The 27919-nt window shown below is 39.5% G+C and overlaps 1 protein-coding gene across 1 annotated transcript; it reads left to right on the top strand.

Annotated features, from left to right (window-relative positions):
- Positions 1-494: 494 nt before the first annotated feature.
- Positions 495-27034, top strand: trmt1l (tRNA methyltransferase 1-like; the record flags this gene model as incomplete). The annotated part of the gene is made up of 16 exons (XM_083887422.1): positions 495-555; positions 3165-3272; positions 5640-5702; positions 6998-7111; positions 8818-8882; positions 10642-10798; positions 11625-11745; positions 13943-14022; positions 14795-15047; positions 17321-17533; positions 19024-19214; positions 20550-20616; positions 21503-21666; positions 21755-21817; positions 24830-24956; positions 26533-27034. 16 exons carry the CDS (start codon positions 495-497, stop codon positions 26720-26722), a joined length of 2037 nt encoding a protein of 678 aa, XP_083743548.1. The 3' UTR covers positions 26723-27034.
- Positions 27035-27919: the final 885 nt, after the last annotated feature.

A 27919-nucleotide genomic window follows, 5' to 3' on the forward strand; every position in this document is an offset into this window, starting at 1 on the left:
CGTTAAGTCGACAAACTAATGATAATACCATCTAAAGACAGGACTATCTCCCAGTGTCTTAAACCCAGATCAAAGTAAAACTTGATTAAACTAAACAAGCCGTCCAGGTTGTTATAAAAAAAATGGCTCCGAAAAACAGAAGAAAAAAAATACTCCGAAAAACAGGGGGGGGGGGGGGGGGGGATTTGCACGAAAAACAGAAAAAAAATTACTCCGAAAAACAGAAAAAAAATTTGACAGAAAAACAGGGAAAAAAAATTAGTCAGAAAAACAGAGAAAAAATTGTCAAAAAATCAAACCGAAAATTAATTACTGAGAAAAACAGGAGTTTTTTTTTTTCTTCAAGTGAATGAAATACGCTTCCGTAACTTTCCACTCCAATCACTCATCTTCTCCAATGAGAACCAGGGAAGGGGCGGGGCTTCATCCAGCTCTGGCGGAAACTATCGAGAATATGATCGAAACCCTCGTTTGTTGCCGTAGCGTAGTTAAAAATGGCGGAGCTCGAGGAGGTTGACACTACCCAGCTACACCAGGAGGACGTGGATAAGAAACGTAAGTAAATAGCTCTAGCTTCTTATAGTAACGTTAATTCCGTGACTTTAATACGCAGCATTTGCTACGGTTCAGTCGCCAGCAGCACCACACGGCACATTCACGGATAATGTGAGTTTATAACTGCTAAACTAAACGAGGGCCTCACCGCGGAGCTCCGCCGTAGGACCAAAATAGAGTGAAACAAAAGGGCAGAGACGAACATTGGCGGACTGTTTTCAATGTTCTCTCGCCTTCAACGAGTCTCTTCAGTATGAGCTTTGTCTGGGGCCCTTACATCTGCGTCGTTCCACACTTTAGGAAGACGCGGTCTCATCACGGAGCTGCGCCGCAGGACCACAGAGCTGCTCCACTGACACACGAAACACGTAGAAGCTTTAAGAAAAAGCTTGTCTACATTATGAAAGTCGTAGAAAAAAGACGAATAAGCAATAATTCTGGAACGTATACAAACGTGTGACTTCAAGTGCGATTCAAATATTATTTTACTGGGGGTGTTAAACTATTTCAACATGGAGATATTGCTCGATATAAACAGCCACATACATGGTTTTGCTCTGTGATCAAACATTCGGTCATTGCTTTATCTAGCGTGCATATAACGTACTGTATATATTTTTTCATAATGTACAATTTTTTAAGTGCAATATATTGTCATTTTTCATACTGTCAAATGTTTTATACTGTAGTTTTCTCATCAGTGCAATATCCATATCCTTATTTAATATCCTTATTTAATAGCTCAGCCTTGTTTCCTTACACTGTAAATACCATGTGCATACTGTGTATATTCTGCAGACCGGTTGTAATGTACATTCAACATTCTATTTTTAAACCTATTTTTATAGTCAGTCAAGATATATATCTTATATATTGTGCTTTATATATTCTATTTCTTTTTGGTGATGCATGTTTATTATTTATTATCCTTATCTTTATTGTCTTGCTGCTGTAACACTGGAAATTTCCCCACTGCGGGACGAATAAAGGACTATCTTATCTTATCTTATCATAAGTTAGCAGGACGTTTGATATTCGCTGGATATTCGTTTTCGCAACACATTTTCTCCATCAACAAATAGATATTTTCTCATTCTGATTGCTGTAGTAGTTGTCAATGATAGACAGCTACTTACTTCAGGTGACGTGCTGTTGTTAAATATGTAATTGCATACTGTTTCACAACAATGGCACATATCAACAAAACGTCACCTGTAGTAAGTAGCTGTCTACCATTGGCAACTACTACAGCAATTAGAATGAGAAAATATATTTTTGATGAATTTTTAAAATATATATATTTTTTTAATATTTAATGTCATACTATTTCACAATAATGGCAGATATCAACAAAACGTCACCTGTAGTAAGTAGCTGGCAACTTGACAACTACTACAGCAATCAGAATGGGAAAATGTGTATTTGTTACGGTGGCCGACAGGGGCAAACGCACTGCAAACCCCAAAACACCAGCCAATAAGAAAACACCGGCAAACAAAAAAACGCTGGCGTTTTGTTACTTGCTGGCGTTTTCTTATTTGCTGGTGTTTTCTATTTGCTGCCGTTTTGTGACTTGCTGGCGTTTTGTTACTTGCCAGTGTTTTCTTGTTAGCCGGTGTTTTCTCATTTGCTGGTGTTTTGGGGTTTGCAGTGCGTTTGCCTCTGTCGGCCACCGTAATTTGTTGATTGAGAAAATGTGTTTCGAAAACGAATATCCAGCAAATATCAAACGTCCTGCTAACTTATGCACGCTGCTTTATCTCTCTGCTAGACAGCGGCTTTTAACTGGAAACTAAAGTTTGTAAACTCTCTTGCACCATAGTCCACAGAGAACAGGACAAGCGGACTGCTGGTCTACTGCTGCCTCAACACTAACAAATTATGAAACATTTCGTATAAAATACAAGCTAAAACATTTGAAGTCACTGGTTTGGGCAGCAGTGGATCAACCACTCCTGTGTGCTGTGATGTAAAGTCGATAATTTCGTCAATGGACTTTGTTGTGGTAGTTCACAAAGCAACACTAACTTAGGTTTTCCAGTTGAAATTAATAATCGAATGGCGAGAGGAAGCAGCAGAAACATGCTATGCTATTGTTGATCCTAGATCATTGAGGCACAGATTTAATTATGTAAAGAGAATACAATCCATTTTTGTGTCCCCAGTGACAGATGGGGAAAGGGAATGCATAGTGTGGTCCCTCATACAATCACACTTGAAAACCCTGAAGTATTTGTGTTCTATTTGTAATCAGGATTCAGAGTTTCCCATGCCATGGCCACATATGTTTGCACCAGTGTCCACCTGTGTACTGGAATGCATTGAACTAATAATTTGTCTTGACCCACATATTCATTTTAGTTTACTTTTTGTCACAACTTCTTATGTTGTTTGATAGTTGATGAGTCCACACAACCGCTTGTAAATGCCAAAAGTCTGAACTACCCAAAAGATGCTAAACTTACCAAATTGTAGTGCACAATTTATACATGCCCATGACTTTTGGTCCTTTGTCCTGAAACTATTTTTTGTTATACATGCTAATATGGGTTGGACTATGCGGGTTAAAGAATTTGGAATTTATGTGTTCTACCTCTGTGTCTCTGAAGGATGTGATGATGGAGCTGTGACTTCAGCTGATGATCAAGCTGCAGACAAAACAGCGGAGAATGAAGCTGCTGCAGATAACGATGCCAAACCCTCCACCACAACTGCAGGTAATCGAATGGAAGCTGTTCATCTTGTGTCCTTATTTGTATTTACTAACAGAATAGTGGACTGCAACCAGACCCAGCGTTGTGGGCATGCCTTAGGTGGCAAGCTGAATCTGCAAAGGTATTCTTGTATCAGCCTTTTATCCACACGGAACAGGTTATTTTGGGAGCACATGGGTTTCCTGAAACAATGATGTATTTACGGGAAACCTTTCAAAAAAGAAAAGTGTATTGGTAAAGTTCTGTTTACGTGTGCATGATCCAATTCATTTACAAAGCACATTTAAAAACAACAAATTGTCCAGGGTGTACCCCGCCTATCGCCCTGTCAGCTGAGATTGGCACAGCACCCCCCGCGACCCTCCTGTGGAGGATAAAGCTGTAGAAGATGGATGGATTTAAAAACATTGCTGACCAAAGTACTGTACAGCAATGAAGCAAACATTAAAAAAAAACAACATTCCATAATTCAGTAACTGCTACAGTGAAGGCCCGATGGCCCCTGAGCTTCAGCCTTGTTTTGGGGAGGAGTGTAAAGCTGAAGTAGGTCAGCAAGGTAAGGTGGAGCAAGTCCATTAAGGTGTACAATAATAATAATTAATAATATTTATGTTTATCCTGTGTTGTACTGGGAGCCAATGGAGCGAAGCCAAAAATTGGAGAGTTATAAACATGTGTATGAATTCTTGTATAAAGGCGTGCAGCAGTATTCTGAACAAGTTGAAGGCAGGCAATGGAACTGTTAGCTATGGGATTGCTGCAAAGGGCCAAAGGACCAAGATCGACGGGGGGGGTGGCAGAGGTTGGACCGTTGGAGGACAGGATTCGGAGGAGAACTCGTTCACCAATTTGAGCACACACAAGGTTCCATCCGACAAATAACAACGAAACCATTCCAAGGCAGCCACTTTAATCCATTGACGCCAGGGAAAGCATTGCTGCGCTTCTACCATTGACGCCAAGGGAGAGCGGCTGCGCGTTTTATTCTCTCATAGACGCCGGGAAAGCGGATACGTCAATTTTCGGGGGGGGGGGGGGTATAAGGGTTCGTCGCGACATTGTTTTGAAATTCCTTCTCACAAACATGGAGGACTTTGACAGCGGAGAGATTTCCGAAGGCAGTGATTTTGAGGAGTTTCGTCTTCGATGACGTCATCGCTGATAACTTCGAACGCGCTGAACAAATCGACCGGGATTTATGGTTAAGACATATTTATGTTTGAAGATGACGAGGTCGGCGATAAATACCACCGTAATCGACAGTGTTTACAGTGTTTACAACCGCGCAGCAGAGGTGACAGTGGATTTACCTGCAGATGCCGCAGCGCTGTAAGCATCATCACCGTCACATGTGAAGCAGACTGTTACAGTCAATACATGCTGTTCTTGTTCTTCACACTCCATCAGAACTAAATCAAGGCACTGACACAAGTTGATATTACTTTATTTTCTTACTGTTTTTTTAATTGAAAATAGTTATTAACTTTACTTTTACATTTTTGTATCTAAATAAACTAAATTTCACAGGAAAGCCACAGGTGTAAGCGCTCAAATGCTTTTTGAATTGTGTTCCTATATCTGCTACAGAGGCTGAGAAATCAGTCATTTAGTAGCCATTGAAGCTCAGGTTTTAGATAATTTTTTTTCCAGGCGCTTCAGGCCTTAAAGGTACAATGTGTAGTATTTATGGGTTTATATAACCCAAAATCCACTTTTTTTATACATATTATGTGCTCCTGCATTGTCTAGTCGCTGTATAATAGTTTTTGTTTCATTTTCGTAGTGTTTCAAAAAGTCATGTAAAATAACATGACCGCGGACCGCGGTTGCATAGCCACTGTTAGCAGCAAGACGCCATGTTTCTACCGGAGCCTGTAAGGACAAACGCGAGAGAACAAATCAAGCGTCTCTTTACTTGTAGCAGAAGTCCCGCCTCCTCTCTCTCCGCTTCGTCTGCTACGGCCGCGGTAGCTCCGCCCTCTCCCTCACCTCACGAACCTCATCTGCTGACACGGAGAAAGACGACATTTGACCAGCTGAGGATACCGTAGCGCTCAGGGAAGGGAGGGGGTGAGCAGAGCAGCAGTTCTTTGTTGTAAATTTCAGCCTCTCCTCTAGATGGCACTATAAACTACTTATTTCCCCTTTAATGGGTTAATACCCATTCAATGCTCCAGACGAGAGAGGAGGCTACTTTGATCCACTGTGTCGAAAGCAACATTCAGATCTAAGAGCACTAACATGACAACATCACCAGAGTCAGGGGCCAGAAGAATATCATTTAAGACCTTTTAAAAGAGCAGACTGCAACTATACACATGGTTTCTATAATTGAGAGACAAACTTTATGTTTATGTCTTGTCCTTACAGACAGACACATCTCCATTCAAAGCAAACTGGAAGGATTGGAGAGTCTGGTTGACCTCAACGGAGGTAAGTGTGATTCTTTGGTAAATATTAAACAGTATTCTCTTTCCTTTGAGCACAGAACAAAAGGTCCTAGCTTGTCAGTAAATATTTTGTCTTCGAGGAGAAAACCGTGAATTAGACTGACCAATTCCTCAGCACTTACTAAAGTTCATAGTCCTACTGTAGTACATAGTCCTACTATAGTACATAGTCCTACTACATCAGGGTCTGAGAGTGGGCTCTTGAGTATGTGAATCCACACCATTGACGACTTTGCAGTGGAGTATAGAAATCAGTAGTTGAATTCACATATTGAGTGGTTTGACTTGAGTATGAAAAGTACTTTGTTATTGTCAATGTACTGGAGTATAGCGAGTTAAATACAAGTTCATGAGAATTTGTAATCATTAACCACCATAAAGACATGTTTGGATGGAAAACTTTCAAAATTTATGTTGGAAATTGGTTGGTAGTTGGTAAATAATATCTTATTGCATAATCTTGGCTAAAACAATCAGATTTGATCCACGTACAGTTAATTATCAATGCTATTCCTCTATCACAGGCGCAAAGCACACTACTTACTACAGGGCTATTTAGGCCACACCCCTTACATGCACGGTGTATTTCTGAATCTGGCTTGCGACTTGATTCCAAAAAAGAAAATGTTTTCACTGTCTAGCTGCTTCTTCCAAACGGGTTCATGACTAGTGCGCTCTCAAAAGTCACCAGCATGCATTTCACATTGTTTCACCCATAACAATCTGGTTTTAGCCCATCGAGCCACAATCGCGCAAGTCTGATTTCTGAATTTACATATTTTCATGTTGCAGAACTTTGTCTTCTACAAAGTCTATTGGGGGCAAAGGGATACCTTTCGGCAGGGACACAAATAATTCTGCATATATACACAAATAAATCTGCATTATGTTATTTAATTGTATCATTTTGCATGCATGCAAATGTTCATATTTATGTATGACACAGTTTCTTTAAATGATCAAACAATTTCAGTAAATTCTCATTAATTCCTACTGCTACATACAAAATTGTTATTGCACATACTGCAAAAATCCTAAGCGATGGCATTTCATTTTGGGTGATGATGATAATAATACTGGTCTGGTCTTATGTAGGGGCCCCTGTCCCATTCTACCAGGGGCCTCTAAAACCCTTGAAATATAACTGCAAATGGTGAACTGCAATTTCCTAAATGGCTTCTCAAATATATATTTTTTTTAAAACCACAGCACAATAATCCATAGCAAAATTAGGAGTTATAATATATCTAAAAATGATTTTGTGTTATGCTTCCTCAGCAGGACGAAAGGCATGTCCTCTGTGTCCAGAGGAGAAGTTTAAAGCCTGTTATAGCCACAAACTCCGTCGACACCTGCAGAACCTCCATTGGAAGGTCTATGTAGAGTTTGAAGGTGAAGCACACAACACACACACACTCCCACACATCACAGATGTCATCATCAGAGCATTGTGTTTCATAATTTTAGAAAAAAAAAGTATTTAATAGTTGTGATATCTGGAATGTTTTTTTGTGGATAGACTTGATTAATAATAAAACCTATCTATATCATATTGAGACATGAGACAACATATAGTCTTAGTTTTGGATATCGTCATATGGTATGGTATACATGATGACCTTTCCTGGTTTTAAAGGTGATTGCATTGATAATAATATTTATTATTTTTTAACACATTGGTGAATTACACTAAATATCAGGGGTGTCACAATCCTCCCCCATGAATTCTACATTACTATTTGGGTGCAGTTGGGCCCATTTCTTCTGTATATGATTGTTTTCTCCATAGAAATATGGAGAAATATATCATGATAATGTCCCTTTATCATGATAAAGGGACATTATCAGGGCTCTCATCTTTTTGCTGTTGAATAAATATAAGAACCCTGCTTGCTGCCTCAGCCACCATGCCATCGTTAGTTAATTCTGATCAGACAGGCTTTATAAAATAGCGTCTGAAGACAATTGTCACTACACTCTCTACAACAGTGTTTTCTGACCCAATTTTTTAAAGATCTTGTTGCGACTAATTTACAGCCATATCTTTAACCCACTTCTTAATCTTTAATGTAATTTTGACTCAATATTGGAATTATTTTCAAGAGATGTTTTGTATATTACTTACAACTTTGTTTTACACATGCTATTTAAAACACACAAATCTTAAAGCGGAACTAGACCGGAAGTTCCAATTAACGCTGTTTTTTTAGTGTGTATCTGCGTCATTACCTTGTTTATGAAGCCCTGACGGTTCGAAACAAACAGTTCAGCCACTGCTGAGAACGCTGTGTTTTATTGTAATCTCGGGGCTCAACGAGATCTCTGAAATCCCGTAATAGTTACGTAAGCAGCGGTTCTCCTGAACAACCGATCGTCCTGCTCCGGGCACTAGTCCGGGCACATCCGGTTACGTACATTGAACCGCAGAAGAAGAATAACGTCTGTTGTGGAGGTGTTTCACGAGCAAGAGTGTCTTCTGACTCTGGGTCTGACTCCGGTTTAAAGTCATAAAAGGGACTGCGGCGGAGAGTCGTGAAGAAGCTATTTTTAAACACTGTTAAAACAATGTTTTGATAATGAGGAGCAGTGCATCCGCCGTTCCAGAGGGGGGCGCTGCGCTTCTGAGAACGGATGTACTGGATAGTACTGGACAATCACAAGACTCTGTCTTCTGGGGGTGAAAGTTCACTCTGAAATCTCGCAGCAGAAAAACACTGTCAGAAAAGAGGATTTCTATCGGCTAGTTTACAGCAACTAGGAGGTTTTTGACCATAAAAACAAGTTAATATATGTAAGTTGACCTCCATAACTAACATTTATGTGCAACAGGACCACTCTATGTGACCTTTAACTAAAAGGTTGGGTATTTTTACGAATACAAATTCTTAAATTGTTTGGGGATAATTTCGGCCAGATTGTAAAGAGGTCCCACACAGCTCTGTAAAAAAAAAATATATATATATTGCTAGAGCAGATGAGCAAAAAAAACACATTTTAATATACATAGTATACATTTTGTATGAAAGTGAGATCTACTGTAAGTGAGAGTCACTCAATCAAATATGTATTCAAACAGCAGAATTGTTGGTGTTTAACAGGTCAGAGGATGTGTATCTGCCACCTGCCCTGCAGAAACTTGAAGCCTGGCCTCAGTGGAGATCAGGTGAGTAATTAAAACCAAACCGTCTGCTGGTCACATTACAATTTCTTGCTCAACTTTCCTCTCTTTACCTTGAGTCAAAAATGTCTGAAAATGTTATTGTTTTATTTGTTGAAATCCTCCTCATGTCCAGGTAGATACTACAGAAGACCATGTCAAGAGAAGAAAAATAGTTGTGTTGATTTTTTTTATCATAGACACATTAGATAAGGGTGAATATCTGCACTACCAGAGTACACTGGTAGTTAACTGCTGTTTAACTCAGAGCGGGGTTCAATGTCAGCTAATTGCAAAGTTAGTATCCCAAATGCTGCCTAATCTACCCCTGAAAAGTTAGACAGCCGCACCTGAATTGACAGGTTGTGCCAGCGCGGGAGAGCCGAGCCAAGGTTAATGGGGGTTTAGTTAACTGAACGGTGTACAGATCGCACAGGATTTAAATGGCACTGGATGAACGATCGGACTAAGTGTAGGGCTAAGGCATGAACTTAGTTGTATCCCATACATCAAAGTGCTAAGTAAAAGGTGGAAAAAGGATAAAACCTCGGCCTCTGCCTATGAATTTGCTGCAGACATGGCAGAAGCCATCATAACAGTTGAGAAAACACAAACATGAGGCTGGATATGTGTGGGAACAGGCACAAATGCCAAGCCGCTCCGACTGGGGATGGGTTAACAGGACGAGGAGTGGAAATGATTTTAATAATTTCTTTTATTTTCGATGAATTCATCGATTTCAGAGAGGGTTTTTTTTAACAATAAATACAAGCTTTGTGGTTTTTTTAGCTTCTTAAATGTGAGTAGGGTCTGGTTTTTTTGCTCCATTTGACAAAAACATCATTAAAACTAGGTTCCAGGTTTGATAACTATATTTTACGGACAAAAAAAATATTCGATTAATTGAGAAAATAATTGACAGATTTTTTCTAAATCTAAACAGTAGATTTCATCAAACACTGAAAAGACATCTCAAGCAGTGTTTCTTTGACGACCACTTTCACTTCAAGATGGAAATTGTGAATGGGTATAAAAGATCAGATAGAAAAAGGACTGCTCATAAATGTGCTTAATGAAAAGTGTAAGTCATGGGTGTCAAACTCTGGCCCGCGGGCCAAATTTGGCCCGCCGTGTAATTTCATTTGGCCCTTGAGGCAATATCAAATTAACATTAGAGCTGGCCCGCCGGTATTATACAGCGGCAATCGCGCTGAGTTTAGCCGGCGATTTGGCGACTTTGATGGTCAGTATAGCTTAAATTTTCAAATTTATTAGCTTGTGGAAAAAGTTAATGTTGATATTTACCTCAGAAGGCTGCAAATGGAAAAGTGGCATTCAATTTTTTATTAAAATTTTATTTGATATGCCATTGATATTTTTTAATTATTATTATTATTATTATTTGAAACTTGATTTTGCATGTCACTATAAAGTTATATAAGCCTTGCTTGTTCAATATTCAATGCAAAACTTGTTTGGGTCCCTATTAAAAGGTTAATTTGTTCAACCTTGGCCCGCGGCTTTGTTCAGTTTTAAATTTTGGCCCACTCTGTATTTGAGTTTGACACCCCTGGTGTAAGTGAATGATAAATGGCAAAACAGACTCCGGTTTGAGTCGGGATCAATACTAGTAAAGTGCTATATAAATACAAACCACATACATTTACCATGTTTGGAAACACAGCTAATTATAAAAAGAAAAGAAACATTCTAACACTTATTGTGTTCACGTCACACTGTGATGTTTTGTATAATCCACTTGTAGACCTCAGGAAGACACGTGGCCCACTACCACTGTGTGGTGTGCTCTGTCACCATCGCCCGTAAGACGGACATGGTCAGCCACCTCAAACGCCATGTCAACAAAGGAGAGACCGAGGCCAGTTACTCCAGCAGCTCTGAAATACCATTTGAAGAGCCAAGTAAGTTTTCTCACTGACTCGGTATGTTTACATGTTGTTATAAAAACCTAATATATTGTTTCGGGCTGCAATCAACGAAAGAAACTCTTGGTCGACTTAAGCCCTGAAATTTCGACCAAAAATCGACTAAGACTATTTTCAAATTAAAATTATTTTAATTTGAAAATACCCACAGCCACGGCTGGAGTTCAACAGAGTCTGACGGCTCTGACAGCGTTTTGCATTACGTTCATCTGCGCAATATCATAGCCCGTGATATCCGAAAATAACTAGTAATATCAGCACAATAAGTGTTGAATACAGAGTGAGACTGAACAGCTCAGCGCAGCTTCGCGGCTGAGAGACATATAGAACATTTGACCCAAATTTTTGTCAAATTTTGGGTCAATTTTTTTTTCAAATTTTGGACGACAGTATAGTATGACATTTTTGTCAAATTTTGGACAAACCTTTTTTGGCATAGATTTTTCCACATTTTGGACGACATAGTAGTATGACGTTTTTGTCAAATTTTGGACCAAAAATTTTTTGGCATAGATTTTTTCAAATTTTGGACGACATAGTATAGTACGACGTTTTTGTCAAATTTTGAACAAAAAAATTTTTGTCAAAGATTTTTTCAAATTTTGTTCGACATAGTATAGTATGACATTCTTGTCAAATTTTGGACAAAAAATGTTTTGTCAAAGAAAAAAAAAAATCGAAAAAGTTTTCCAGCCCTTTTTGCTCTGGGGCTCCACCTGCAGACATGTTATGGTACTGCAACCAGTAGTTCTTTGTAGATGTCATTCACGAAGTAGATATTTGTGTCTTTTTGTGTCTGCAGCTCCTTCTGGTCAGGCCTTTGAAATCATGAAAGAACTTGATACTAACGTCCAGCTCCTTCCAAACCAAACTGGCTTCCAGAAGAGTGACACCTACTTCAACCGCAAGATGAAGTCAAACAGGTCAGTTGCTGGCTTTCAGTGTAAATGTAATAATTCACTTTAACTGTGACCATTTACAATACAATACTGTATTTTGTGTATTATTTATGGGTGTCAAATTATCGCGTTAATTATTTACAGTCATCATTAACGCGTTATGTTTTTTAATCGCGTTAATCTCTTCTTTACTGATGTCCCCAGTACCGGGGGCAACGACAAAAACGCCATAAAACCATATTTAACTTTAATAAACAAAAACATGCTGCATACCCAAAGAAAGCTCAGAAACTCGGCTAAAAGTTCATATTCACCATTCTTATGTTCACAAAACACAGTTAAAACACAGATGGATCAAACCAGCAGGAGCGAAAAAAAAACTTACAGTGCACACATTGAAATGCAGCACCGGAGCGTCAGTGTGATTTTAAACAAAAAAAACATGTGTCGACTGCACAGCTGAGAATCCACAGATTCCAGCGGTACCATTTTTTATCACTCTTCGACCAAGATTCACTGATCCAGCCCCAAAATAAGAGCAAAACAACAACTGACTTTCAAGAAATACAAGCAGAAATGTTGTCTTACCTTTGCTGTTAATCAAAACAAGTTATTTCCACTGGAACAAAACCACTTCTCATGAAGAACTACACTTCCCAGCATGCTTTGGGGACAAATCCTGGTCTGATTGATCATTACAAAGCGACATTAGATCGTTCTGATTAGAGAAGGGCGAATGTCCGCACAAATGCGTCATACGTGCCAACTTACAGCAATGTGATTGATGGGTCTGATTTATTTATTTTTTATTATCTGAAGCAGAGAAGTTTAGTGTTGTATTGCTCAGACATTCTTACTGCTTACTGTTTTTACTTACAGCACATTATATGGACCTGATTTGTATTTGTATTTTCTAATTATATAGAGTTTATAGAGACAACAACACAGCACAATGTAAATGGCTTTGTCAAAACAACAAATTACTTTATGAAGCCACTTTTTTTTGTTATATATCAATCTTTGATCTGCCACAATAATGTCATAATGAATTTAAATGAAAATACCTCAAGTTGAGGGCTTTTCTCAGCAATTTTAGGTGAGATTAAAAATGAGATTAATTACAGATCATAACTAATTAATTGCAAATTTTTTAAAATTGCTATTGCCGTTTAAAGGGACACTGTGTAGTATTTATGGGTTTATATAACCCAAAATCCACTTTTTTATACATATTATGTGCTCCTGCATTGTCTAGTCGCTGTATAATATTCTTTGTTTCATTTTCGTAGTGTTTCAAAAAGTCATGTAAAATAACATGGTCGCGGGCCGCGGTTGCATAGCCACTGTTAGCAGAGAGACGCCATGTTTCTACCGGAGCCTGTAAGGACAAACGCGAGAGAGCAAATCAAGCGTCTCTTTACTTGTAGCTGAAGTCCCGCCTCCTCTCTCTCTCCGCTTCGTCTGCTACGGCCGCGGTAGCTCCGCCCTCTCCCTCGCCTCACGAACCTCATCTGCTGACACGGAGAAAGACGACGAGGACGACATTTGACCGGCTGCGGACACCGTAGCGCTCAGGGAAGGGAGGGGGTGAGCAGAGGAGCAGTTCTTTGTTGTAAATTTCAGCCTCTCCTCTAGATGGCACTATAAACTACTTACTTCACCTTTAACTGTTGATATGAATCTTACTCGGGCGAAAGAAACATAATCTCCAATATAGGTTATTGTCATTTTTTTAGTGGGTTTGTGTGGCCTCAGTAACTCCAGTATAAATCCATAGACCCACTGAGGAGCATTCTGGACCCTTACAATATCACTCATCTGACCCAAATAATGTGTGATGCCCTCTCTATGCCCAAACCACTCATACTGAATAACAAATATTTGCAAAACTATTAAAACAATACTATCAATTTAATGACCACAAATATATCTAAATACTGATAATCAATTATCTAATCCTCATGAAATAAAAAACAATCTATTTAAATCGCTAATTACACTATCATTATTAGATATAGTACTGACTAAAGGTGGGAGCTGTCGTGGAACGACCTTTTTCTTAAATCAGCTTCAGGAAAAAATCAGTGTCTCACTCCAAAAAAGAGACAGAGTCGCAGTCGTTGTCTTCAATCCAAAGGCATTTATTTGTGGATCGGCACACACAATTTTACTGTATCTTACCATGTTTGTGTGTTTGTTTGTGTGTGTGTGTCTCTCTCAGGCAACTGGTGTTTTGCTCACTGGCTGTTCTGGCTGAAGAGAGGAACCCACTTGAGTGTCTGGATGCTTTTGGAGGCACAGGTGAGACAGTTGTGATGTTCTTTTCCCACAAAAACAGAATTGTACCCCAACAAAACATTTCTTCTGAAAGGTAGTTTGTGTGTAAATATAAATAAATCCATCCATACATTTCACATGGAACATCTATTTTTTTTTTTTTTTTTTGAACAATTTAATTAGAAAAATTACAATCTCTAATGAGATCCTTAGATCCTGGAATGACTGGAAAGATTCAGGCTCCCCCTTGTGGCTCTTAATTTTTCAAGTTATTATGTCAAATATTAAAGGGGGGGGGGGTTTGGTTTACACCCTTAATCAGTGGGCTTGGCTCGTTATCAGCTATATGCAATGTAGCTTTGGCTACAATAATCAGTGTCCATTCTGACATACCAACTGGACCCAATCTCACCAGTAGGTGGCATGATGCACGTTATGCAATGGCCTCAGTGTGTTTTGGGAAAAAAGTCGGAATGCAAACGATGTGTTTCTCAGGTTCTACATTTCTACGGTTCTTTATAATCGAGAACTTGTCCAGACTTCATGCACAAAAATCTGTGATATAATAGGGAATGGAAGAAAACTGAAAATCATAATGTGGGCTCTTGTTAATGATTAGAAATCAGTCGGCCTGAAATGTGTATTTTTATACAAATGTCTCGACAAATCTACACTGAGGACATATAGTATTTCATTGTATTATTTGTTTCTCTACATCTGATGTGAAGAAGAAAAGAGTAAATGTACACGTTTTACTCCTTGCTTCCCACACTGCGATGTTTCCATCATCTTGCAGGGATTACAGGGCTCCAGTGGGCGAAACACCTCCGTAACGCCGTCAAGGTAACCATAACGGACATCAATGAGACGTGCGTCAAAATGATCAAAGAGAACTGCGAGCTCAATCGCATCCGAGTGGACGGAGGCTCGCGGGGCCTGCGGGGGCCCGACGGGGGCTTAAGTGATGTTGACGGGACGCCCGTCGCTACGGTCGAGGTTGCCAAGATGGACGCTAATGTCATCATGCACCTACGGCCTTTTGACTACATGTGAGTAAGATTTGTTCAGTTGTTTTTAAGGAGATTTTATGAGAGGCTCGGGGGTATTGGATGAAAATTAAAAGTGCTAAAGTTATGGAAATTTCAGAGGTCCGGATATCAGAATGTCTTAATTGCATCCAACAGCCTACCATTATCTCTATTAAATTAAATTAAATTAAATTAAATTAAATTAAATTAAATTAAATTAAATTAAATTAAATTAAATTAAATTAAAATTTCCTTATCATTTTAACACTATTCATTTTCAAGTAGGATACTTTATGGAAAACAAATGGTTGTCTGTACCAATTTGAAGCTACAGTTCACATAGAAGAAAACCATACTAAATCTTTTAAATAAGCTTGATTATTGTGCATGTTGTTGGGTGTGTGAGTTTTTTAGAGGGGTCTGAATAGTCTTTACAAAGTTGTTAAGTTGGCAACATGGAAATAGCTGCAAAATGTATTCCACCAATCAGCGGTCTTCAATAGGTAATGGTCCTGGTAATCCTTCGGGGAAAATTTGGGGTCAACTTTTCAACTCTCCCTGATTCCAACTTTCCCTGCTTTCGTGCAGCCATGTCTTCTCATTCCCAAGTCTCTCTTCGAATCGATTTGATTGGCATTTGAGTGACGCTATGATTATGGTAAACGATTGGCATATTAACTGGTTAAGCTGTGCCTGACGGTAACCGCGACTGGCGGGATAAAAAGGAACAATACTCCATGAAGATCATAACATTTTCTCATTCATTTATCAGATATTGGTCACGTTCCAGGTAGAACCATAACTTGGTCTATGCCTGGACCAAGGCCGAGGTGAGCAGGAACGCATGGAAAATAGCTTTTTGCCCAAAAAATCTATGCCAACTTAAACTCTTCTTCCATGACACTCTTTTTGGAGTCCCTGCTCGAAAATGACATGCCTAAACTATATACAGTAAATCTCTGCAGTTACAAGGTCTATGGATTATGGTGGATTATCTTGGTAAATTAAGATAGCACTTGTGAGATTCCACCAGAGGTGTAAGTTTCACTGTAGATGCCACTGTGTCAGAGTAAATGCACATGAAATTTTTTTTGCATTTAAAGTAAAAATCACCTTTAAAATATGCAGCAGGAGCTTAGAAACACACGGAGGTCATGTAACAACGTGGATATGAGCTGTGCAAAGTCTGATGCTGCTGAAGTGAAGCAGAGTGAAATGACGGAGGTTTTAGTAAAGCGATGTCTAGGCGTTTTCTCGTTTGGCACCATCTGTGCCATTTGAGATTTCTTAGGTACCAAATTATTAAAACCAATTTCATTTTATTTACATGTCACTATTGGTCTAGAAAGAACTTATTTTGAAAAAAAAGTACAAAACCTCGCTGTAAATCGTTGCTCCATGTGCGGAGCATAATAACAACTCTGACTTGGGACTTTGCAGCATGTTCAGTTAAGCAGCGCCATAGCTCTGGCTTACCTTGGTCAATTTGGGTGATTGACAGCTCGTTTTAAACCTCTAAACCGGTAGAATCGGGCCCTGGTCCAAATGCGTGTGAATCACTTCATTAGTCATTAGTCACTGTCCATTAGTCTAATGGACAGAAATGCGTATGACACATTTTTGCAGACATTTGCCCTTCTCTAATCAGAACGATCTAATGTGCTGGTCTACTGCTGCCTCCTTTGGTAAGTTTGTGCCACAGGGGTCCAGTAATTTTTGTTTATATACCCCATCCCAAACAGTTTGCCTCAAAGGGCTTTACAGTTTGTACAGCAAGTGACAACCTCTATCCTCAGACCCTCATATTGAGTGAGGAAAAACTCCACCAAAAATCCCTTTTCCAGAGGAAAAAATGGAAGAAAACTCAGGAAGGATGGACAAAGGTGTGCAGCAGGTGTAACATGTATAAAAACAGGTTCAGCACATTACAAAAACGTCAAATTTATAAAGAATAGAAACATATAAATCACAGTATGTATGTATTCACATTCAACCTAGGCACAAAACTACAGTGAGAGGTGTCAGTTTAATGTAGTCATGCTGGTTGAATGTCAATATCATGATAAACGTATGCGAGACACCGAATCTCTATTTTAATGTTGTTCTTAAAAGAGTATTCATCCAGTGATTGACATGTTTCTCTTTGTTACCATTTAAATTCTGTTGCTTGTTTTAATTTAAAAATGTGTATTACTTTGTCTATTACAGGTGTTTTCAAGGCTTTTCCTTTTTTTGCTACATTTGAGAAACCTCTGCAATTTTTACTAAGTCACTGTATGTGTTGAATCTTTCAGTCACTTGGATCCATTTGGGACGACTGTGAACTACCTGGACGCCACCTTCAGAAATGTCCGCAATCTGGGCATTGTCTCTGTGACGTCCACAGACACCAGCTCTCTGTACGCCAAGTATCCCAACGTCACCCTGCGCCACTACGGCTGTAACATTGTGCGTACCGAGTACTACAGAGAGCTGGCTGCACGCATGGTGGTCACTGCTGTGGCTAGGTAAGCATTTTTTATTTCACACCTGAGTGTTGTGATAGTGACAGGGCTCCAGAATGCAACCAAAATATTTAATAGTGCGACTAAAAAAAAAATGGTGGGTCACACTGGTGCACCTGACGCTGCTTGGGTGAAGACTAGGGCTGTCAAAATGAAAGTGTTAATGCAGAATGAGTAATTTGTGGAATGAATGGGTTAATTTTTTTAACATTAATCAGAATCTGAATCAGAATACTTTTATTATCTCGAAGGAAATCGTTTTTGTTATAACCATGCTCGCCTGCTAGCTGGCCGTAAACTGCGGAATGGATTTCCTGAATGGAGTCACGAATCATTACTTTGCTTCTCATTGAGACTCGCCTCAGTTCAGGAAATCCGTTCCACGTTTTGCAGCCAGCTATCAGAGCAGTCAGAGGAATCACTTGTGGAGACATTTCAGCAGACATTAATTGATGTGCCTGTATTGGAACCCGATACCGATACCCTGATCGGATCGGCCCCATCCCTAACCAAAAATAGTGAGATCTCTAGTTAGCCAACGACTGAGATATTTCTTCATATCTGCTATTCGCTTAGTAAAATTGAGGTCTTCCCTTCTAATGACATTTTTGGATATCATTATTCCGATATACTTTACTTCAGATTCAACTCTAATAGAAGCAATTGATGAATCGTCACATGTATGAATAGGGAGCAATTCATATTTCTTAATATTAAGGAATAATCCTGATGCTTTGGAGAATACAGAAATAGTATTAAGGGCTCTATCCACCATGAGCCTATTCCTTAAAAAAATAGATGTCATCAGCAAATGGCATGAAAACTTGAATGGAGCGAAAAGCAAGAAACTGGTCAGCAGGAGTTTAGTCACAGTGCTGTTTGAGTTGAAAATAAACGTGAAGGGGGTTAGCCCCGAAGTTAGAATCAACTTTGGCCCTGGAGGAAACTCCTCTGTGCTTCCCAACAACGGTCTGAGAGCCGGACAGGAAGGGTTAACACAGTGCTTAAAATGTGCTGATGAGGAATTGCCTGCTGTGGGTTTAGTACCCCCAAGAAAACTATTTAACTTATTTATTGTATTTTATTGTTCTATTTAATTGTCTTATAATGTGGGTTCTTTACAATGTAATGTATGTTTCTTTACTAAGTTTATATAGGTAAGTTGTTGACAGTATTTTATTGTTATTTACATTTATATTTTATTTATCTTTCCGTTCCCACAACAATATAAAGAGAAAATTAGAATTTTCTGGCATATTTACGATGGTAATTAATCAAGATTAATCTGATTAATCACATTATATGAAAGTTATGGAAAGCTATAAAAAGGTGACCGTTTGGCGTTAAATGCGACCCAATGAAAAATGTGGGTGCACATACATTTTCTGCTGGTGCAAAAGTTAGGTGCACCAGTTAGTTAGGTGCACAAAAGGTTAGTCTGGAGCCCTGAGTGATGAAAAAAAACTTAATCCTGATTTCTGTGTGTGGTGCAGAGCAGCAGCTCGCACAAATAAAGGCATCGAGGTGCTGCTGGCAGTTGCACTGGAGCACTTTGTGCTGGTGGTGGTGAGAGTCCTCAGGGGTCCCACACAGGCGGATGAGTCCACCAAAAAGTTACAAAAACTGGTCCACTGTCAGTGGTGTGAGGAGAGGGTCTTTCTGAAACACAGCATCATGGTGGATGGTGAGTCCTTAACCAAGCTTCGTTAGTTTCGTGTTCAAACTTATTAGTATTAACATTGGTCCTGAGTAATCCAATCACATGTACGTTTATTTTGACAGGGACAATGCACAATATATAATTGGGCCAGATTATAGCCACAAGGCTAATTTACATCTGCTGTCACATCCAGATCCAAGTTCAAGTTTGAACTTCACAGAAACTTCTCTGATGATGACCACTCGAAGCTGTTTTACACTATTCGCCATTCATTCATTCCTTCATTCATTCATTCATTCATTGGTACATTGCATCTACAGTATGTGCAACACTTTTTCTATAACACATCTTTCATACTTGTTCACACACTGCGTGCACAGCTGCCAGGAGCAACATGGGATTAAGTTACTTGACCAATGACACATCGGCATGTTGACTCGCTCTACAACTGACCTAATCAGAATGGCTTAGACCAGTGTTTTCCAAAGTTAAGTAATTGACTAATTTACAGCCATATCTGTAACACCTAATATTATTTTGAATTGGTAACACATCTTTTCCAAGTGATGTTTGGTATGTTAATTACAACTTTATCACCAACCAAGGGACTTTTGTGTAGATCCTATCTTAATAGACGTGTGCCCAATTTCATTTGTTGGTTTGTATTGTTGATCATACTCGCGGGTGATTTTATTAATGTACAGGTTAGGCCAGGGGTCTGCAACCTTTACTATGAAAAGAGCCATTTTTGTCCCCTCTCTACCTAAATAAAATGAATCTGGAGCCGCAAAACCCATTTGACCCATGAAATTAAGATTATATCATATATACATTTTTTATACAGATATACTATAAACAAAATAATGGGTTTGTTGCATTAAGAACTACAAAAATGAAACTGCTGACATTTCATTGCTGTTTATAGCCAACACTTTTATGAAGTGGAGAAAAAAAACTACTACTTTGGAATAAAACACAGAATTCCATTGTTTGTGGAAAGGAATGAAATTAAAAGTAACTCACTTAGAAATAGATAATGCAACATGTGGTGTGATGCACAACATATAACAATTTTATCACCTTGATTTCTAAATAAAAGGTGTTCCCTTTAAAAATAGACTTTTTTTTTTAATTCAAAGTTTCGACAAAGGAGCCACAGCAGAAGGGTTGAAGAGCCACATATGGCTCTAGAGCCGCAGGTTGCAGACCCCTGGGTTAGGCCAAAATGAGCCTTGATCTTCAGCCTATTTCTTCTTCGGTCATTGCTTTTGAGAAATGTAAGCCTCTATTTAACAAACAGGAATACCAATTAATCAATTCATTTATTCATAAATGATGTTTTAATTGTGTTTCTTCCAGACACACTCCCCTGTAACTGTCATGGAAGTCTGCCTGGGAAGACAGCAGTGGAGCTGGGACCAATGTGGTAAACTGCACCAGTGTCACTAAACACGACACCAATAAACAATCGTGTGAATGCAAAAGTGGAGGAGTCGGGTGGAGCTTGTATTACGGTTCAGTAGGGATGGGCAATAAATCGATATTTCATCTATGTTGTGACGTGATACAAGATATCGTCATATTTTGATATGGTATCTGTGATGACTTTACCTGGTTTTAAAAGCTGGTGCATTGGTCATATTTATTATATTGGATGCATTTAGTGAAATACACAATATTATAATTTAAATATTTATATTGATTAAAAATACATGGAGTCGACACAATTATAGTTTTAAAAAATCACATAACACTTAATTTTAAGTCTAATTATTTGTTATAGCATCATTTGACCATGTTTATAGTCAATGTGATTGTTTCTAACAAGTTAAATATCCTTCATCTAACACTAAAAAGCCAAAGAAATTAACCAGATACTATCTGAAATTGAAGATAATCTAACGCAGTAACACAGATCATAAACAGATATTTTAAAAAGTAGAATGACAAACATCACCAGAGAGAACTGTGTTCAGCTTTATATCCCAATATATTTCTATGAGATGTAACCTTAAAATAATATATATATCCATATATTATTGATAGACAATATTGCCCAGTCTTACCTTTAAGCTTGACAGATATACAATATTGATTCGATCTATATAGTGATAAATATATCGATATTAAATGGTGTAAATTCTGTTAGAATGAGTAATACATTTAAGTGGAAAAGAGCCGTTTATGTTATGTTATGTTATGTTATGTTATGTTATGTTATGTTATGTTATGTTATGTTATGTTATGTTATGTTATGTTATGTTAGGTACAGTTTCAATACAGATACAGTTGTGTTTTTGTGCAATGTTCAGGTCAGGTTCTCTGTTTAACACCGGCTTCCTGAGGAGGATGCTGTTGGCAGCAGTGCAGCACAGTATGGACGACATCCAGCCACTCATCAAAACTCTAATCTGTGAGTCCGAGTGCACCACCCTCAAGGCTTTAGTCCACGGGCCAGCTGCTCTCACCAACCAGGGTAAGACACTCGGTGTGTGTGTGTATGTGTGTCGGCGTATAATTTGTGCTGAAACACATCTTTACAGGATATTGTGTTTCCTCTGCAGTGGAGTGTGGAGTTGTCATTAAGACCTTACAGAGTGGAGAGGAGTCGGCTCCTGATCAGTCAGGTGAGTGAGTCAGTTGCCTGCAGAGATTTTTTTAAATCCCTGTAATTGTTTCTGGATTTATACAGATGGACAAAAAGCCTTGAAGTGATAGTTACAGATTTTTTGTGAAGTGTGTATGTATGAAGTCGTGACACATGGTCGGCACAGAGTGAGCTGTAAACGACTCTGGTTAAGCTGGGGACACACTACACAAGTTTCACAGTCTACCAATTTTGAAAAGACTTGGAGCACGCACTAACCCGACTGGTTTCAACAGATTTGTTTTATGACGATTGAAAGACTGGGGATCACACATTTAAAGACTGCACCTGACGAGGGATCACAGACAACTAGAATAGAATAGAATGCCTTTATTGTCATTATACAAGTTGTACAACGAGATTTACTTGACTTCACCTTGAAAGTGCATACAGCTAAAAACAAAGAACAATAACAACAACAACAACAACCAGAGTATGGGTCAAAAAGGAAATAAAAAAAAGTGACCCTAGTTAACGTAAGGTGGGTTTTCAGTTGCAGCGTACTACATTAAAAGGATAAACAGCCATCAAATTTTTATTGCACAGTATGAAATGGCAGGTCTATAGCAGGGTTTAAATATAAAAAAGTGCATTTCTATGAGACGTGACCCATAGCAGGGTATACAAAATTATAAATAAGACCATTTCCACAGTATGAAATGTAATTTTTTTTTTTACAGTATATGAAATATAGAAATATAAATATCACAGTGTGAGATGTGATTTTAGCAGCATATAGAATATAAATATCACAGAATGAAATGTAATTTTGCAGTATATAAAAATAGAAATAGAAATATTTACACAGTATGAAGTGATTTTAGCAGGGTACCAGTAAAAATATAGATATTGCGACTAGTTTGACTAGTCTCTAGTCCGACTAGTCAAACCCACTGCAAGAGCAACAGTGTGAAGAGTAAACAAACATGGACCACAAATGGTTTGCTGTTGCTGCTGTTTGCACAGCTATCTGCTCTGAGAAATCAAAGAAGATAATTGATGTTGACATCGCTGTCTAGATATTTCTGCTACTTCCTGTCGTCTTCTGATGCTATGTCCTGTGGCCCATCTTCTGTTTTTCATTGGCCGTTGGCAGCATGTGTTTTCAATTGGGTCGAGTAGTCGGCACACACTACCCCATTGAGTCAGCTCAAACAAACATGTTTGTGTGCGGGTCTTTTACCCTCACACACTTGCCAAACAGATTTCTGTGCCAACTAGTCATGCTAACTGTCCCCAACTAGTAATAATAATAATAATAGTGCATTATATTTGAAGGCGCCTTTCAAGACACTCAAGGTCGCCGTACAACAACAACAAAATAATAATAATAACAAAAAATAACAGCAACGAGTAGAGAGTTAGAGAGTTAGAGGGAGTAGGCCTGTTTAAAAATGTGGGTTTTCAGATAGGATTTGAAGATGGGGAATGAGACAATGTTCCTGATGCCGGGGGGGGGGGGAGGGAGTTCCAGAGGCCGGGGGCAGAGCGGCTGTAGGCTCTGGCCCCCATGGTGGTCAGACGGGCAGGAGATGCGATGAGACTGATAGATGAGCCAGATCTGAGTGTCTGGGAAGGGATGTTGATGAGAAGGAGGTCAGAGCGGTATGGGGGAGAGAGGTTATGGATGGCCTTGAAGGTGAGAAGCAGAATTTTTAAATCCATGTGGAATTTAACCGGAGGCCAGTGAAGCTGTTGCAGAACTGGTGTGATGTGATTGATAGATGGGATCCTGGTGATGATGCGGGCGGCAGAGTTCTGAACCAATTGGAGTTTATAGATGGACTTGTGGGGAAGACCAATAAGAAGGATGTTACAATAGTCAAGGCGGGATGTGACCAGGGAGCGGACCAGGATAGCAGTGGAGTTGGGAGTAAGGGATGGGCGGAGACGGTTGATGTTGCGTAGATGGTAATAGGCTGACCGAGTGGTGTTATTGATGTGGGTTTGGAATGAGAGAGTGCCGTCAAGGACGACACCCAGACTCTTAACCTGTAGGGAGGGGCAAACAGAGGAGTTATCGATTGGGATGGTGAAACTTGGAGTGTTGGTGAGAGTGGATTTGGAACCTAAAGATTCAAAGATTCAAAGTGTTTATTGTCATATGCACAGTAAAGAAACACGTTTCCCTGTACAATGAAATTCTTACTTTGCTGTCCACTCATAAATACCAGCATAAAGTAGAAAGAAATGTGGAGAACCTCGGTTTTGTCACTGTTGAGTTTCAGGAAATTGGAAGAGAACCAGGTTTTGATTTTTTTGTAGACAGTTACAGAGGGAGGAGGGCGGGAAGGTGGAGGTGGGTTTGGAAGAAAGGTAGAGATGGGTGTCGTCCGCATAACAGTTGAAGTGGATATTGAATTTGTGGAAAATCTGACCAAGGGGGAGGAGATAGATAATGAACAGGATGGGGCCAAGTACAGAGCCTTGGGGAACACCAGAGGAGAGGGGAGATGGTTGGGATGTGAAGGTTTTCAACTGGATGAACTGAGTGCGGCCAGAGAGATAAGATTTAAACCACTCCAGGGGTGTGTCAGAGATGCCAATAGATGCTACTAGAATGCTACTACAATAGTGCTGACTGGAGCAGACTCTGCCAAACTGTGAATTGTGGATAAAATCGGGCAAATAGTCTTAAGAAATTCTTAAGAAACATTGAGATGCAGAAACTAACCTTTTACTTAAAACACGTCTGCCAGTTCGGGGGCACAGGGAAAATCAAATTTTAGGATGACTTAATAATACTTAAATTTCAGCCATCTTAAGAATAAGTTTGCTGCGATATTTCACCGTTAGACCGAATGTAGCACCTTTGGCTATGATGAAGGAAATTGGGCTTCTAACACCATTCCCTGGCCGGTTTGAATCCCAGGACATGTCAAGGGCCTGATGTGTTCCGTCTGCTTCTCCTGCATCACTGTATTCTTTAAACTGTAGGAACTTGAAATAAAGGTCTCCAGATTTTGATAAAACTCCATGAAATTCTCTGCAGGTAAGAGGAAGACTGGAGAGGATTCTGGGAATGTGGTGAAGAAACACAAGTCCGATGTGTCTCTGGAACACCCACCTTTCTATTACAGCATTCATCGCCACAGCATCCGGGGCAGGAACATGCCAAAGTAAGTCTACTCTGGCCTCTAAGTGAAGAGTACAGGACGTCCGCCATTTTCTAGTGTCATGCTCAGTTAGACTGTGATGATGTGAATAAATACTTAAAGAAAGTATCTTCTAAAAACTGGCAGAAGTTGGGGATTGGTTTGAAGTCCGTCTTCAACACGGAAAGGTCCAAATAACTCCCCCTTAATAATAGGAGCCCATAGCAGTACCCCATCTCCAGCTTGCTGACATATGACTGTGGAGCTCTGTGTCCATTAGTGATCCGGCCACAGGCTCACCCACCTGGTCCATCAAGTGTCACATGTCTCATTTCATATGTCCATAAAAGCTTTGAAAAATCTACCTTCAGATATTTCTTGGCCCAGTCGTATGAGCCTTGTTCAGTGGTGGTCATGTTTCAGGTTCCTTCCCTTGGCCATGTCTCTGAGCGTTGTACACCCGGTACCTCTGGACACTTCAGCTTGGTTGCACTGCTGAAATATGACCTCACCGGAGGTTAATGTGTTCCTTGTAGTTCCAAAAACAACACAATGTTTGACTGCGGTGATCACGCATCACTGCCTTAGCTACTTAAAAGAGTACGTCCCTTTTTAGCCCATTTTGTCTGAGGTAAAGAGGTTGCCAAATATTTATGCACACCATGATATAGGGCAGGGGTCTGCAACCTTGACTATGAAAAGAGCCATTTTTGTTCCCTCTGCACCCAAATAAAATTAATCTGGAGCCGCAAAAACCCATTTGACCCATAAAATTAAACTTATATCACATAAATACTTTGGAATAATACGCAGAATTCCATTCCGTTCGTGTAAATTAAAATTTTGATTAAAAGTAACTCACTTTGAGATAGATAATGCAATATGTGGAGTACAGTACAGATGGAGTAAATATGTGGGTCCAAAGATGGACAGGACATTGTATGTGACGCACAAAATGCACATTTTATCACCTTGATTTCTAAATAATAGGTGTTCACTTTGAAAGAAGAGAACGAATATGATTTTTTAATTCAAAGTTACTACAAAGGAGCCACAACAGAAGGCTTGAGGAGCAGGTTGCAGACCCCTGATATAGGGTGTTGTTCATTTTAGGCCACAACCTCCTTTTTTTTACACAAATACACATCTCCTGATAATATTTTAATCCAATTAGCATTCAAGTTCATATAGCTTGATGTTGGATATGCATAAAATATGTGCATAAGAATGACTAAGCTCAAAATGCTCACTTGCCTAATTATGCACACAGTGTAGCAGAGATGAGCTGACGCAGGACTAGTCAAAATCACTGGCTTGGATATCGGAAGGAAATCTGTATACAGTAAAATACTGTAAAATAAAAGCGGTAGCGGGAGAAAATGGAGGTTGATATTTGTATAGGTATTCGACACAAAAGTCATATCAAGCCTTCCCTTCCCTATTTGGCAACTATTTCTCAGTAAATCTCGGATATTCCCTCATGTCCATACCACAGTTTGAAAAATTATGGTTCTGGAGTGAAGACTGTGTAAATGTGTCAACATGCACATACTAAACCTTAGCAACAAATGATTTTCATTTTTTTTTTTTTTCTGGACAGGCTGAATAAGTTCCTCCAGTACCTGACAGAGGCCGGCTTCAGGGTGGGTCGCACTCACTTCGACCCCACAGGGGTACGAACGGACGCAAAGTTGGAGCAGTTTAAAGCTATTCTCACCAAGTACAGCGTGGCCCCGAACACCAACACCACCAGCGCTCAGATAAATCTGAGCACAGACAAAATGGCATGAGAAAAAACACCAGCAGGCTCAGAGGCTCACGCTCAACACCGGGAATGATTCTGTTCTCAGTTCCAGCTTATACGTGTCTGCAAAAACACAAAGTTCTAACCCTTGATTTCCACTGGACGCGTTACGTGTCCCGCGGTCGCCGTTGCAAATAGCTTCCATTCTAATCGATGGAAGCTATTGGAGAGCATTTCCACCAGCGTCCCAGAAGCTGCTCGCCGCGCCGCAGCGCTATCGATAGGTAGCGGTTCTATTTTTGCCGTTGCTGCTGCTGAACTGCGTACATTTCAACAGAGCAGATCGCACCAGACAGGAAGTGCAACACAGACTCAAAGTAAAACATTTCCGCCCCCCCCCCCCTTCAAAATAAAACACAATACGCAGGTCATATCCATGGTGGGGATTGCGGCCGGGCAGAGGACGAAGCATCAGGCCGTAACGCGTCCAGTGGAAATCCGGGGTTAGCGTGCCGTCATCAGAATTTCTTTCATTTTCTATTCAGGCCGAATTACAAACTGAACCATGTCTATTTATTTCAGATTTCTTAAAAAAATACATGTGGTACAAATCTTTTTTATAGCAGTTTTATTATTTTTTGTTTCTTATGCCTTAAAAACAATAAAGATGTTTTGTGCAAAGACTGAATTTGCCGTTTTGTTTGTTGTTCTGCACATTGCGGTTGAGAAAATTATTTAACATCCCCAAGGAATCCTGTTAAGTGTCTTTACTTCATGTAGATTTCCAGACAAGGCGTTGTGATTAATAGATATTTGGTATTTCATGCAGTCATGAAAACACTCACAAAGTGTTGTTTAATTCCTGAACTGAAAACGTGAGTATTTCGATATATAACGTTATTGATATGATTAAGGAAAGAAAACACTTCAAATGCGTGCGTTCATTTGGCTCATTGAGTCCAATAATTATGGGTTTGCACTCCTGCCTTTGAGACCTGGGTTTTGCGACCTGGTTGGAACAAGGGTCTTTTCTGCATGGAGATTGCATGGGTTTTTCCTCCCACAGTCCAAAGACATGCGATATGGTGATTAGGTCAATTGGAAACTCTGAATTAACCGTAGGTGTGAGAATAATCTTTTCCTCAGTGAATCCCAAAGATTTGGTTGGGATCTTTCACAAAAGATTTTGTTTTGGCAAATAAATGTACACACTTGTCCCAAACTTAAGGGAAAGTCTATGCGT

The sequence above is a fragment of the Microchirus variegatus genome (assembly GCF_963457635.1).
Source record: "Microchirus variegatus genome assembly, chromosome: 4".
In the NCBI taxonomy this organism is placed as follows: Eukaryota; Metazoa; Chordata; class Actinopteri; order Pleuronectiformes; family Soleidae; genus Microchirus; species Microchirus variegatus.